General features: G+C 33.2%; 1 protein-coding gene and 1 non-coding gene across 2 annotated transcripts in view; both read left to right on the top strand.

The window, feature by feature from the left end:
- LOC149418020 (progestin and adipoQ receptor family member 4) overlaps positions 1–16,740 on the top strand; it is a 213,130-nt gene that overhangs the window by 139,874 nt on the left and 56,516 nt on the right. The window contains exon 3 of the mRNA XM_089639601.1: positions 1,558–1,779. Within this exon, the coding sequence (XP_089495727.1) occupies positions 1,558–1,779 (222 nt within the window). The remainder of the gene's footprint in view (positions 1–1,557; positions 1,780–16,740) is intronic.
- TRNAS-UGA (transfer RNA serine (anticodon UGA)) lies at positions 15,925–15,997 on the top strand. The gene has a single exon. It is a non-coding gene; the product is annotated as a tRNA-Ser (tRNA).

Here is a 16,740-nt window from a genome sequence, read left to right as displayed (position 1 = left end):
TTAGCCACTCCCAATTTAAAATGATTTATTACCGGTTAAACCGATTTACTGATAAAATAATTGGGACAGTAGATTTCATATTCTGTGGGGGGTATTTTGAAGTCTGTTTTCCCCACATTAATGTTATATCATATAAATAAATCGTCTAAACGTGGCTAAAACCACAGTTTGAAAATGGCCTTGAAAACCGAAACAGCTGTAATAATAACAAAAACCAAAAAATACTTGCAGAACTTAATAAATATATTATTATATTTGATTTTAATTAAATTTAAAAAATAAATAAATGGAGTTCTACGAATTAAACACAAAAACAATAAATAAGAAAAACAAAAATTAATCACGATAATTCTTTTAGCTGTGAAAATCTGAAATCACATCGCGCTGAAGCCGAAAATTCGACAGTTCACAGTGTCATTTTGGGGTGTGGACCTCTTGAAGTGGATAAAGCGAATGAAGCCAATGTATGGCCCCGGGAGATGTGAGCGCAAAGAGTGGTGTGGAATTGGTGTTGGTACTCTGCCGAGGAAGATTGCCGGAAGAGCTAGGTACTTTAGGGATTACAGTACTGAACAGTCGCTTTTATTCGCCTTGTGTAGGTACTAACTACTTGCAATGTGGAATTTTTAACTCTCGTTCTTTAACTCAAATGTTTGTACAAATTTTTCGTTTAATACCTAAATTCATTTTTTATTAATTATCGGAAAATATGTATTTGCGTTACTGATGAATGTGTGAAGGAGGCTGGTGAGGGGGGGGGGATTTCATCGTAAATGTCATGTTATTTATTATTTAATATCTTAAAAAATAGTAACGTAATATTAAAATAAAATAAATACACATTACCAAATTGCTATTATAATTACAATGAAGTCCCGTTAAACTACACAATAGCTGTATGTCAACTAGTTCTTCTTAACAATTTAATTATATTTATTAGGATCGGTACATAATATATTAAAAAAATATATTCAAATTATAGATATACGATATTTTATAAATGAATAATTAAATAAAAACAACAAATGAATACAGAATCGGAAAATAATACAAAAATCAGAGTAAATCCGAAGAAAAAAATATTTGTTCAAAAAATCTGTAAGCTAGTTTACATTTTTAATTGAGTTGAGTAAAATGTTGTAATTTCTAAGAACATTTCAAAGTTCTTTTACAGTATTAATATAGATATCTGTGGATTACACGTACTTCGTTAGCAGTTAGTCTTATATTATGACGTTTACCACTATTTTGTTATATACAGGTTTAGATGTATGCTGACTCACAATAAATTTTAGCTACAATAGCACTAACAGGTTATAAGTTTATAAAATTGTATAACAATGATTTAGGAACATCATAGAGTATGTAATTCAGAAAACAACTTCTCACAAAAATCTCGTTTGGGGTAAGTGAATTACCCCCTTCGGAACGGGGATGTTAAAAAATTATAAAACAATAATGTGAAACACTACTGCCCTTCGCGGTTGATGAATTTGTATCTTTCTTTAATATTTAAAAACAATACATACTAATTTAGTATCTTTTTTTCCTTTTCAGGGCTGCCAATAATTTACATAATCGCCGTGGTGCCCAAGCTACTGCCGTGGGAGGCAGGTGCGGGGTCGCCCTTCCTGGCGTGGTGCCACCTGGCCGGAGCGCTGGCGCCCTGGTGCGGCTCCTTCCTCTACCATCTGTTCATGAACACCAAGCGCGGCGCCGGCGCCTATAAACGCCTGCTGCAGCTCGACATGCTGGGTATCTGGGTCAGCCAGAGCTTCGGTAAGTCTCAATTTATATACTTATTTATTCATCGGAGAAGATTATATTAACCCTTCTTATAATTTGCATTGTGTTTCTCTTAACCCTTGGAATGCCAAGGGTACCAATCACCCATCGAACGCTGACCTTTTTTTTTTAAATGATGTTTTTATAAATTGTACCGTTTTAACAGAAAATCTACTATTTCTATAAATAAGAGTGTCTGTGACGGCCGGATTTAATTTGATTTTTATACAAATCTGCAGTTTTATTCCGAGATTAATGGAATTTTGCACTCTTGACCTTCAAAACAAGAGGAAGATCTCCGTCTATATGAGATTTCGAAAAGCCATTCCCATTCTCTTTTCCCACCCTTAAAGCAGAATTTTGATAATTCTTGATGAAGTTTTGAAAAAATATTCGTAAAGCCTGATGAACGCCGAGAACTTCAGCTAGTTACTATTATTTATGTAAAAGAGAGTGAGAAGGCTCTCCCCTTGGCGGACAGGCGGCGTGGATTTGATTTATATACAAATCTACAGTTCTATTCTGAGATGGATTCGTTTAGTATTAAAAAAATGCATACCATGACAAATATTTTTCAAATATTAAATATTGATTAATAGAATTATTTAAAAAAAATTGGGGTGTTTCTAAGGACGGGTTGTTTCGGAGAATTTGAACAATTCATCAAATTTCAACGTTCTTTTCCGGGTTCTGTGAAAGTCCTATCCAAGTTCTGTTATTATATCATTATAGGTTAGTTGCTTGACAGAACTGAAATAAAAACAGAATTTGAAAAAATATTTCACAGAAATTGAAAATGAACTTTGAAATTTGATGAATTGTTCAAATTCTCCGAAACAACCCGTCCTAAGGTAAACTTTGAAATGAAAATATTTAGTGTGGTGTCCTCTCTTTATTCCACTGTTCAAATCATACATCTCACCGTAATACAAAATGAGACAGCATGACTTTTATAAGACCGTGTTAGGCTGGGAGAAATATCTCCCAAAATACTCTATGGGTGTTTTACGTCTGGGAGAAATATCTCTCCGAATTAAGAGCAATCTGTAGAGGGGTTAATAAACCTAAACGAAACATGAAATAGAACAAGACACAAATAAAAAAGGAAACGGTCACAATTGGGATATGTTTCAGCTTATTTGGAGTATACAATGGAGATAGTAAGTACACAAATATATAGTTTTAAACCTCATGAATTGAGTTTATTACATCGAAATGTTCGTTGCATTTAATATATGGAAACAATCGCTACGTTGATAGGGGATTCACAATTCGCTGCAGTAGATCTGCACTATCCCCCCTCCCACAGCCTTCCACGGTGACTTGCACAGTTTACAATATGCACAATGCACTGAGGAAACTCCACATCCCACGTATTCTCCGTTCCGTTATCACGTACTGGCACCATTATCTGTTTTAATAAAAACGAATGCGCTTGTGAATACAAAGCCCGAACATCCATTTAGAGTTCAGAGTCTATCATGCTCCCCTACTAATTTAGTTTGGCATCCAATTTGAAGTAACACATTTCATTAAATAATACTGCAGTAGTGGCGAACCCAAGATTGTACGGAGTCCAGTAGTTCTACAGTCCTGTGCGCCACTGGAAGGCTGTACATTGGCTCAAAGGGCGGAGAAAATTTAATATTAAGTTGGATCCCTAATTGTCCAACCATTTAATACTATTATCTATATTTCTAGGTATAACTGTACAAGATCATTGAATTGAAGGACATCTTAAGAGGAACGGCTGCGCGGCCTTCTTCATACAAAACTCAAATTTTAGATTTGAAAAATTCCCAACTGTACAATATCAAACTGAATAATTATTTTTTCAATCAAAAGGTATAATAGCCGGTGATTGTAGGTACAGTAGAATTTAAAAAAAAGATTACATGAAAAATTTAACTGTTTTGTAACAGTTATAAAAACAGGGTGGTAAAAAAAAATACAAAACACAAATAAAAAAGTTAAAAATAATACATTTAAAAAATCCCATTTATAAATATGCAATATTTTAAAACATATTTCTATGATTTAAGATTTAAAAAATATTTGTAAAATATTATGTAGGTATACAGTATAGTACATATTCCAAGCTTTTAATACCTATTGTATGTAGTTTAATGTCGATTGTATGTAGTTTGTTAAGTGGAACGGTTGGCGGCCTTTTTCACACAAAACTTAAATTTGGATTTGAAGCCAAAATACCCAACCAAACTAGATGGTTATTTTTTTTTATTTGTGCTTTAGTATTTTTTTTTATTAACCTGTATTTCATGACTGTTTCAAAGTATTATATTAAAAAAATATATATTAAAAAAGTACAATTCAATTTTTCATGTAATTTTTTAGTAATTCCACTGTAACACAATCACTGGCTACACCTTCGCCAAATAACAAAATGTTAATTTAAAAAGGATGATTTAATAATTCTAAAGCCCTACAGAAAACGACTACCCTCGGTGTAAAATTCGAACGTTGTCATGAGTACGAACTTGCAGTACTCTCTTACGCAATGCAATCACATAAGCACGCCTCTTTCTATCAAATCCATTTTTCACGTATACGTGTATCGGTACACAATACATTGACATTGGTATGCCAATACTAAAAAATCCTGTGGTTAAAATTTTTTAAATATCTTACTAACTCAATATCATTCGATGCCAAAATATCTCAGAGTTTTATGACGCTAATTTAGTTTTCCATCTAAATTGAAGTAACGTTAACTAAATAGGTAATACTGAACCAACCGACCCGAGATTGGACAAAGGCCATTTGTTCCTTGTCTTGTGTACTTCTAGTCTTGTAGCGTTGGTTCCCTAAAATAAATAGGTTATAGGTTACTGCCGAGGGAGCATGGGAAACTCAAATACCAGACGGTAAATCTTTCGTTACGTGGCCCACGGGTTTGCAAATAACCAAGGTGCCGAATGTTGGAATTTCTCTTGCTTTGGACGTATTCCAGCCAAAGTGGTATTGAGTTGTGTTTGGATTCAAGTATTTTCGAACACGATAAATTTTTATGTTTAGTAACGACATTTTTTAAAGTTTGAACCCGTGAAAAATCACGGAAATGCTTTTGTCACTGCCGTTACATATATATTATTTATACAAATAAGTTTGTAACCTGACCTCATAATCTGCAGATTAGAAACCGATTTTTTAATTATTATTTGACTTAATTAATTTTTCGACACCATCTAAAGTTAAGTCACCGCATATTACTGCCAAAAAATATCCCTCAATTTCGAATTACGGAGTAAAATAAACTCACATGTTGGAAATATATTAATAATATTGCCTCGGAATTCCACTCCGTTTCCTTTATTCTATTGCTTTTGGAAATACGAGTAGCATACAGATCCCACGTGAATAACTAAGGAAATTCCGCAAATACTATTCTATCCCTACTCATAGAATAGTATTTGCGTTCTTCATATCTACCGTATATTCGTTCGCTATACTCGTTCTTCATATCTACCGTAGTACATGTTGATATAATATTTGTTTATTTAATTTTTACAAAATCTTCTACCAATGGTGCTAAGATAGAACGTCATTCTTTGACTTTCGCAGTTGATGTATTTATGTAGTAGCGCTATCTCACTCATCCTCATTATATGACACACTACCAGCAAGCACAGACGTGAGTGATTTGCTGTTAAATCGCCTATTAAAATTATTGTAATACGTGGAGTATTCTTATTTAAAACAACCATCCCCACAGAATCTACCGCGTATAAATTCCATACCAAAAATGGTACCAGATTGGCGCAGCCAGTAAGTAAAAAAACGCAAGAAATCTATCGCTTGGAACTTGTAAATATTATCAAACACACCAAATGTATTCAAGAAATACTGCGTGTGCGGATGTTTACGTGATAGAAAGATGGTCACAGCAGACACACGAATAGCGAAAGTTCGGAGATCAAATTTCGGTTACGAAAAAATAACCATTAATTACTAAGTTTCTTATTTTCTTCTAATTCTTTGTTGTATGATTAGAAACAATCATACAGTAAGGATTATAGATTAAAGCACACTCTGTAGCTTTATTTCCCACCCTCAGGCGATCTAAGTAATAACGCCAACACGCAATTTCCCATTAAGCTCATTGCAAACTAACGAAGCAATTAATAGAGTTGGTCACAATCTAGCGGCGAGGGATCATACTCCCATGCTCCCATCTCCTGCCCGGCGAGTATATTACACTTAAAAACGTCGGAGAAATTGCCTCCGTCTTCGACCCCTTTAGCGCTAATGGCTCCCACCCCCGGTCACGTAATGTGGGCCGCGGGAAACTGCTGCACTTAATGAATCTGCGATAAGACAGGACTTGGTGCTTTCTTTGTTTAAAGTCACTAGGGCAGTTAAAGTTTGCTGAATCAGCGCACAGTGGGAGAGTTGTCACAATGTGGTCACTTTTTATTGAAGCCCGTGCTAAACTTAATGCTACCGATAGCAAAAGAAATTTAAAATCTTTTCGCAAGATAGGGATGTTCTTCAGAATATAACACAAGCTTTATGATGAGAAATTTAATAGGACATCCGAACCTAGATTCACAGATTAAAATCACTGAAAATATTACTTATTTTAATACGGTTTTAAAAATCTGCAACATCGTTAGTTTTGCACTTTGCAGAAGAGTTTGTGTATTGAAATATGATTTGTTCACAACGAAGACTGGATGAATATTGAATATTTTCTGAAAATTAAAAGATGATATTTAAAACGAGACCAACAGTCCACGACGGAGTTTTGGAACAAACCCTGAATATAACACTGGCAGAGAATGAAGTATGAACTAGGGCAGATTGAATCCAATGGAAATGAGATTCCTAACATTTTAGCGACCTGCGAACGAGGAGTTACGAAAATATATTGTACTATCGCAGACCCTTGTGGAACTGTTCATAAAAAGAATATTTGTCTCTTGCCTTTCAAAAACAAGTATTTAGAAACGATCATAAATTTACCTTTCGAATGAACACTAGTGTTTTCGAATGACACATCTAGTGTTTCGAATCAACACTGCTAGTTAAGATATGCAAGTTTCATCAAAAATTTTGACGAAAGAAATATAAGTTTAAATATAGATATTTCTAATTTAAATATTTTTTCCACAATCAACTCCAATTTTGAAAATCAAACAAATGGAATTCATTGAACCGCAGTTTCAGACAGAGTCACAGCCGTAGAGCGAATCAACATAGAAATTAGGTAGAAGGATTCGGGAATGTCCAATATGTTTTTTAGTCTAATTAGGTGTCTAATTGGAATCCTAATCCTGTCTTAGTTTGTTGACCGTGGATTTATTTGAAGGTTAATTTGAACTTTTAATGATTTTTTTTTATCTCTGCCTCTTCTGCATAATAATTTCTCAATGCAAACGCAAAGTAGTAGTCAGCTCTCCTTCGGGGCATGTTGAGTAAAAGAATTGTGGGGCGTGTTTTGGGTTTTAATTTCCCACTGTCAGACATTTTAAATTCACAGTGAAATGGAAATTACGTTACCAAAAAAACTGTCAAATTACATTAGGCAACCTTATATACCCAAATTAATTTAATAAGGTTATGATTAACTTCCGCAAGTTATTTAGTTTTTTTTTTTGTAACAGCTTTTTCTTTCTTTTCCGCTTTCAAAGCCATTATCAAACTGTGGTTAAGCCACATTGAGACTTATTTAAATGTTTTGCCCTTACCCCTTAATAATGTAAAATGGAATAATCAAAAACTCATAAACAGACTTTTTCTTTAGAAGATTTGCTGCGTCTTTTTGAGGTTTTTGACTACACATAATGAATCCGATACACAAGAATAGAAATATAGTAAATATGATCGTGTGAAAATGCATTTCTATAAAAGAAAGGTTCATTCTATGAAATAGATCACAAAATACCTCAACACAGGCTTGTCCTAGTGAGGTTAAAAATTCTAACGTAAAAAAGATATAATGTAAAGACACAATAAATAAGGTTCATTCCAGCAATACTCATTCTTTATTACACACATATATCAGTGTTGGCACTTCATTTACCACTTATAAATGTTGTCTAAGGACGGGTTGTTTCGGAGAATTTGAACAATTCATCAAATTTCAACGTTCATTTTCGGGTTCTGTGAAAGTCCTATTCAAGTTCTGTTATTATATCATTGTAGGCTAGTTGCTTGACAAAACTGAAATAAAAACAGAACTTGAAAAAATCTTTCACAGATCTTGAAAATGAACGTTGAAATTTGATGAATTGTTCAGATTCTCCGAAACAACCCGTCCTAAGACTATAAAAATAAACCCGAAAATTAATATAATACATTTATTTAAAAACTTAAAAACAAAAGAAATGGTTTGACTGATTATTGAAGCTTCCTTCCCAGAAACTGGAGTCGAATAGCCGATTGACAACGAGTCTATCTATCGAGTTTTAGTTCAATTGAATGTGGTGAAGCGGGTTAATTTTCGCTTCCAAGTTTTACATTCGTTCATTACCGAAAACAAAAATGAAATTCAAATAGATTTATTAAAAAAACCCATCCAGCCGCTATGATTTTATTTTATAAAAGATTCTTTTGTTAATTTTTAGGTAAACAAATATATTTTATTCTTAAAACTTTGTTTGTATCCCCATCAATAATCTTCTTTTATTTAGATCATAAATTGTTCCGCAGAAAACGATAAAAATTATATTGTGTGTTAAATAATAATTATGTAGGTAGGTACTCAATTCATCAATAGGTATTAATATACGACAAAACCCACTGGCAAAGCCGGGTAAAAGAGCACGTCTGTTATTTAAAGGGCAATAGGCTTACGACTGAATACCAGTCAAAGAAAGTTTTCAATATTATTATTCTGTAACTCTGAAGGTTGAGGAAGCCTTGAATACCTTTAACCTTAATATTTAATAGAGTTTTAGTAAACTTTCAACAAAGCCTGATTCCTTGGATTACTTGCCAGTTGATTCGTAATAATATGCCACAACCTTCCAAGGGTTTCATTATCATTGTTTCCTGAACAGAGTGAAGGTTGTTTCTTTTCAAACATGAATAAATCTTTTTTAAATTCAACTCTTATCTTGAATTAAATCCAATTCTTCCGTTGAGGATTTCCGTTTTCGAGTTGGCTTAGTTACCTGGGGGAAATTCCAAACATTTTCCAATTTTTTTTTTTAATAGTATTTTTGTCGGAGTCAAAAATAGTTTTTAATAGGTCTAAATGTGTGTTAAATAAATTTCAAATGGGAAAAAAATAACAAAAGTTAGGTCTGGTTTTTTTGACGTATGTAATTTATTATAGTGGGCGTAATTATCTCCAATGTGTAATTTCGCCCGTATTTCATTCTGGCCAGCGTAATTCGTCATGTAACGAAAATTTACTATTCTGAATAAATATATGTTAAAATAACTTAATTAGTTTATATTGTAAGAACGCCTTTAATCTATTTATTGTTGATTCATGATTGATGATTAGGCAAGAAAATTAACCATCAGATAAATATTTTTTATAGCTCCTGGTCTAACGACATTATTTTCAAACTGAGGGAAAAATAGAAGCCATAAATATTGAGTTAAGCTAACACGAACGAGGAAATTATATCCACCCCAACTCAAAGAACTGCGTAGCTCGTCGTAGCGCGTTGTAGCGCGGAAATCCATGAGATATTATATTTAAAACTTCGTTGAACTATGCGGTAACGCTAGTATTCTTTGTTTTATTTATTTACTTCTGCTATAAATATCTGAATCGAAATATTTCCAGTGGGAGAACAAAGAAAGTCTTTGTAAAAGCAGAAATGTAGTTAATTGAAAAAATTACACAATATAACTATAACGATTTTTTATCAATTATTTATGAAATAAGTGTATTTAAAAACTTATTGCTATTGTTGTGTAGTTATTGTGTATTTTTATTAAGTTTACCAACGAAGATGATTCTAAATTTTTCACTTATTTTATCCCACGCAAGTTTGTTTTGAATGTTATGTCAAATGATAATATTTATCATCGTAGTTAGATGTTAGAATTAATATATATTTTTTAAATCATACATTCATGTTAACTTCAGTTCAACAATAATATTACTTTGTATAAATTCCATTACATACTCATATTTTTTACGCCGACGAGGTTTTTCTTTATATGTAATATCTTTTGGCGCGCCTAGAGGGGTAAAATCGACTCTTGCGTAGCAAGCGTTGCAAGACGAAACGACGCTCTTGCACGGAAACGGATCGACGCTCTTGCACAAAACGATGCTTCATTTGGCCAACGTCGTGACTCGTCGGCTCTTTCCGCCCGGCCACCAAAACACTGTGCGGTATATTTGCTTCTAATCTCACTAAAATTGGCAATGGATCTATTCTAACTGATTGTGTGAATTTTAATGAAAATAAAAAAAAAATACTATCGAAAATATAAAATATCACAAAAAAATCTATTTCTATCTTTCATTTCTGCCAGGCTTCCATTTACGGCTAGTTTTTTTGGACCTATGCTCCATTTGAGTGAAACATAAAAATGAACTAGGTACCCGACTTTAATTATAGACATCGCTGTATATTTATAGATAGGTAACATTGGTAATTACGTAACAAAATGAGAAAATATGAGACACACAAAATAGAAAGTATGTCGGAATTTACCCGGAACATATTTAATACTGCCCTTATTATTATTTTTATTTACATATATATTTTGTCTCATAAAACTGTAAAATGGGGGCCTCAGCACGGGTGAGGAGCACCCAGTGAGGCTCACATTACCAAACATAAAAAATATATTTAAATATCTTCACTGAAAAACCCGCTGAACTATATTGCGTTGCAACTTTTACAGAGGCTTTATTAGCCTTATATGAAAAATAAGAATTCCAGACGGTTTCATTTCTACGAATTCACATTATAAAAGGCTCTACAATAAGTGCCGTTTTGTTCAAATGCATGGAGGTAATTTATTTTGTCAGCATTCTAAGGATACATAATACTTCTCTTTTTTCATTTTTATAGATAAATAGCAAAGGACTAGTTTTGACAGGTGGATTTTGGGGGAAGACGAATGTGTTAGTGGGGATTTGTTGATAGTGAAAGGACCGGGATGATCAGAGTAATATTGGTACGCTACTTACTTAGCAGGGATGCCGGGTTCATGGGGTGAGGTTTGTCGAGGTGTTGGCAGAGGATTCGTCTGCTCACCAATTGCGTGGCGGGCTGGATCGATTGAGAGATACCCTTTGACCTCTTCGCTCAACTCTCTCGACCCCCTCTCTCAACCGTTACTCCTGGACACAAACTCACCCCCAGATTCCAACCAATACTTTTTTCCTTCCCAGCACCTCTTCTCCTTCCTTTATTTATTTATTTTTTTATTGAATAAATAGTTAATACATATCAACAAACAAGTCCTGCTAAGCCAATTGAATTGGCTTGTCAACAGGTGCTTAAAATTTAGTTTCATATACATTTTTATAAGTTATAATTTACATCTTATATCTACAGAATCAACAATTTTTTCATACAATTTTTCATACATATTAAAGTAAATATTTTTTTTCGATAGCCAATTTTTCACAATATATTTGATTTACATTGCTTTATAATGTCAGGTAATAAATTAAATATCTTCGGTATGTTGTATTCAAACGTTCTCTGTCCGTATTTATTATTAAATTTAGGAACTATTAACCCGTCATTGGGCGTGAATCTAGTACTGTATTTATGTTCTAATTTTTCTTTATGCTCCGGGGTAAATATATACTGAATTATGATTTTTTGCCATAGAATAGCCTTAACAGGTAAAATTTTGGCACTCTGAAACAGCAACGGTGTATTATGTCTCTGTTTAAAAATATTAGGGACGACTTAAACGATTTAAAAAGACTCTCCGCGCAGCATGCCTAAATATGACATTTGCCCTGAGGTATTTTTTCCCTCAGTACCCTGTGTGGCATAACAACACAGTAATTACTTGTTTTATTATAACATTCATTGTTCATTAAAAAATCTATGGGTATAAAGATTATTGCATGTAGTAACTGTTATTACTATATTTATTTTTTACAATAGATTTCATTACATTTGTTTACTGACTATATTGTAAAAATAATAACACATACCATTCATAATACAAAATTGAAAAACAGTGGAAATGAACGAAGAAAATGTTAGGTACCCAGCTACAAATTAGCTTCACCTTAATTAAGTTTATATAGTTAGGTAATTTCACTTCTGAGCATTAGTTTGATGAAATACATGATTCATGCAATGTCAACAGTTTTATAGTTTCAATGTTCGGCCTTGGTGAATATGATGCTATATACAGAAGTATTTTGTATGAATCATTATAAATTTTCAATTCAAACAACAATTTTTCAATATCGTGGACTCTGCGTTTTATTTTATTTGTTGTTATGTTTGTCAAGTCGATATTAGTTAAGTAAAATGCTAATGGACATAATAAAAAAATGAAATAAATGTTTTTATTTAAACTATCTACTAAAGGATGATAAATAAAACACACACTACAAAACATGTGAAAATTTTATTCAATTAATAAACGACTATGTTTGTGAAAACCTTACTAATTGAAACGTAAAATAGAAGCTGACATAAAATAGTCCATGAAAAGATACATAAGTTATATAAATTGCTTATCCAGTCAAAGGGTTTGTTTATCTGTTGTATACACTAGAAATATTAATAATTTTACATCGAATTTCGGAATTTTTCCAAGGTCTTTTAAATGTTCTATATTTTGAATATATGTCGTAAGAACAAATACAGTTTTACAAACAAAATAAAATTACCTTTAAGATTTTTTAAATTATACTTTCACATTTTAAAAAAGTGCAATATTTTAATTTCATACATGAAAAAAGTTTTAAAAAAGCCTATCACAAACATTGTTAATTAATAAGTTGAAAATTTTTACATTCAAAATACACATTCCTACTATTTAAAGAATTTCACTTTTTATCTCGTTCATACAATCAAAAATTATAATAAAATTTCCAGGGGAAAACCAAAATAAAATCAAACATTTTGGCACAGTATAAACGTTGATTTAAAAAGAATTGTATTTTAATACATATGCAGAAGGCACTTGTGTCTTTAAAAAACATTACTTTCATGGAAGTTTCATTAAATTCACGCGATAAAAGTTAATTAAAAAATGATAAATACGAAATAACCTCTTTTTTCGTGTACATGTACAATATGACATTATAAATGGATTAAACCTGATGAAAAATAACACAAATAATCGTAAATATATTGAATTATAATAGTGAAATCGTCATTAGAATAGAAATTATTAACGAAAACATGTTTTAAATCAAACATTACAAATCAAAAATTAAAGCTGTCATTTTTTCGTGAAAAACATGCGCATCAGGCGCATACGAGAGTCTGCAAAGCGCTATATTGCCAGATCTTACGCAGCCAGCTAAAACATTTTTTATTAGTAATAATTCGAAATTGTACAGTCTTTATACAGTATGTAACAAATTTGCCGTTTAACGGTTGTGCAGGGATGTTTTGTTAGTAAGGTTGTCAGTATGTAGCAAGGACTAACCGATGTATCCCATGGTTTATTGCAAATTTGGTATAAATTAAGCTACAGACGAGACATAGTATTTCACCGCTCCTTTGTCTTCCCCGTCCCATTTGAGCCTCTCGGGCCCCGATAACCGTCATCTTGTCAATCATTCTCTGTTGAAACTGCCGAGAGGTGTCGCTGCTCGTCGTGGGATCCCCGGGGAATGTTTCGGGAGTGACGCAGTTGTCTAAATGGTTATTGCGCCTTCCGCCAGAATACGCCCCAAGTACGCCTAGCGAACGTAGAACGGGGAGGTGGGCGATGCTCGATTATCCCTGTTACCGAGAAATAAGTTCATTCTTACTTTAAATGTTTAATCATACTGAAAAGGAAAAACTGTTTTACTGAGTTACACTTTACGTGAAATCATTTATCAGTTTTGTCACGAACAAATGCTGTGAAATGTCGTACTTAATTCGCGGATTAGGTCTATATTATCATGTATGCAAAGTACTGAGTCAGCGACAGCCGGTCGGCTTCCGCCTTAGCAGTCTTGAGCAGTACAAAATAACAGCACGTATATTTGGCGAAGGGTTCATTCTTTATTAACTGTTTTTGTTAGTGTTTGTTTACTTAGATAATGATTAAGTGGGGGAGCACCACGTCACATAATCACAACAAATAGATAAATACGTCTGTCCTGGCATACACTCTTTGCTAAATTAACATTTCTATCTTTTATCCCTACTTCCTATCTATATATCTTCGTATTCTAATATATTATTCCAACTTTATACATGACCTGACTCAAGTAATCCTCTTGATCGTGCCTTGGCTTCGCAAGACGTCCTCGATTTCTTCTTTCATCGACTTGCGCATCATATTATATTATACCGACACTTCTTTATGGTCCATTGTCTCTACACATCTAAAACACACACATATATATATATATATATGGTATCATCGTTTATTCCTGAATATCAGTCACACGATATACTACATTGGCCTTGTATTCTGTTCGCATCTACTTATTGGTAAAAGGAGCATGATCTCGTATAATTGTATTATTTGGAATACCTGCTACGTCATTCCTCTTCTAATGCAATTCCTTCCGGCTTTCGACATCAGGATTGGTATCAAAAGTCCATTCTAGTGCTAACCTTAATTCCATCGTAACCATATAAACTGCTTCATATTATTGAGTACCCCAATCAATCCTCCATTAATATATTTTTTTAAAGACAACCTTCAGATAAAGTTTGTCACAGACATGAAAAAGCATATTTTGACTATATTATAAATATTTTTTGTTTACAAATTTATTGTTAGACACCGTTATTGATCGGTTTGTATTTATTCTTTGATACTGTAATTTTTTTGTTAACACTGTCTGTTGTGTACATTAATAAACTAAAAATAGATATTAAAAGTACATTATATTGTAAAGAGGGAGAATTTATTTCATTCTAATCAAATTCGTATTAAACGATCTTGTTTAAATATATGTTTTCCATTGGCACGGTATATCAGATTTTAAGCTCGGCTTGGTCGGAATGTTGAGCTTAGGGCGGCTTGGAACATAATCCGTAAATAGGTCGTAAGCCTTATGAACCTAAAAAGCCCTGGACCGTGTATTAGTGCGATCTTGTATGAATGGCATTGAAGCCAAATCTAGGGTGAGGGGAAATTACCAGACGGCCATCTTGCATTGCAAACTTTTTTGAAATAATTTATATGCTAAGTGGTGCATAATGAACGATTAGATATAATTTTATTTGTAACTTATTAATGCAGTCATAATGGCCTATGACTTTTTTGGATATTTGATGAGACAACGAATGGGATGCCATTAAAAAATTAAGTAGGTTTTGGCATTTTTCATACATCTTCCATCTTACCACACGGCTTCAAATTTTTATCGAATAGCTCCGTCTAGGGCTTTTTAGGACCACGGTAAGCCTAGATAAAACTAATATTAGACTATTTTCTCTGATTAATATAGAAGTTAGTTTTTATATAAAACCATACTAATGTCTACGTGAGTGGTATATCAATGCTTTCTACTGTCATCGCGAGTTTTCAAAATGTCTTAATTAATTGATGTTGAGTTTATTTATGATAAAGTTCCCCACTTCAATTAGCATGGTGCTATATGCGAGGATACTAATTTCAAATATTATTTGTTTTGTAAGAATCAGTGCACTCTTCCTGAAATGATGACTAACTAACCGCTGAAAACGAACTCTTGTAACTAAATCCTATATCAATTATTATTTTTTTGGTAAACTAATGTGCAAGATTTTTTATGCATAGCACAAAGGGTAAAAATTATTTTACAAGCAATAATTATTCGCCTGAAACACTCATCCACATTGAAATATCTCCTGATAAAAGATACATGACGCCAACGGGACTCGTTCTAGTATTTCACCTAAAAATGTAGACAATTTGTCTCGACGCCATCTAGTGAGAGAGTTAGCACTTACAATGCCTTTCTCATATAAAATAAAGTTGGTTGTTTTCAGGTGAAAAAATGTAACAAGCAGTAATTGTTGAATGAAACACTAGTATATATTGAATTATTTCGCGGATAAGAGATAAGCCGCCATAGCTCAGTGGTCAGAGCTGTCGACCTGAAATCGAAGGGACACGGGTTCGAGTCCCGTTGGCGTCATGTATCTTTTATCAGGAGATTTTTCAATGTGGATGAGTGCTTCAGGCGAATAATTATTGCTTTTAAAATAAATCCTATATCGTTCCCCAACACCATGGCGTTCCACCGGGTCTGGCGGTCTAGCTTAACGCAATATATTCACCGTGGATTTCATACCTCACCAAATCAGACTTATTCCTAGGTAGTACAAACTGGATTCACTATTCAATCAATTGAATTTCTAATTGTCTCATTCCTCGTTCTACAGTAATATGTTTGCTAAAAAATGGACAAACAAAGACCACCAAGTTGGCTATCAACTTTCTTAAATCAAAAATGATAACGTAACTCTATAAATTTATAAAAGCTTCCTCAAATTTAAATATCAAAACACTTAAATTCTCACTCCATCGAATTATCTGAAAGTTTCGTCAATACCAATTTGGGTTTTGTTTTCCCTACAGGTGAAAGGAAGTGCCCCGCGAGCCAATATTTGCGCTGTTTTTCCAAGACGAGCTTTCCAACACGCCATAACATCTAGTACCTTTAACTTACAGAGGATAGGCTTCGCGGAGGCTTTCTTTTCATTGTTTTTATTTTTCTGGCACGTAGCTCTGCCCGGTCAGTCGTGATGGAGAAAAGAAAAATGGTGGCGATTAGTTTTTTCTGGCCTTGTTGAGTTTAATTTTGCGTGTCGGTGACATCAAACTCAAGAACACTCGACTTTATTATTCTTATTTTAAACTTAATTACGTTATCACGTT

The sequence above is a fragment of the Hesperophylax consimilis genome, chromosome 14 (genome assembly GCF_061612785.1).
Source record: "Hesperophylax consimilis isolate HC1 chromosome 14, BYU_Hcon_1.0, whole genome shotgun sequence".
In the NCBI taxonomy this organism is placed as follows: Eukaryota; Metazoa; Arthropoda; class Insecta; order Trichoptera; family Limnephilidae; genus Hesperophylax; species Hesperophylax consimilis.
Note: the sequence above shows the minus strand (reverse complement) of the source record. Positions and strands in the feature narration are given on the sequence as shown.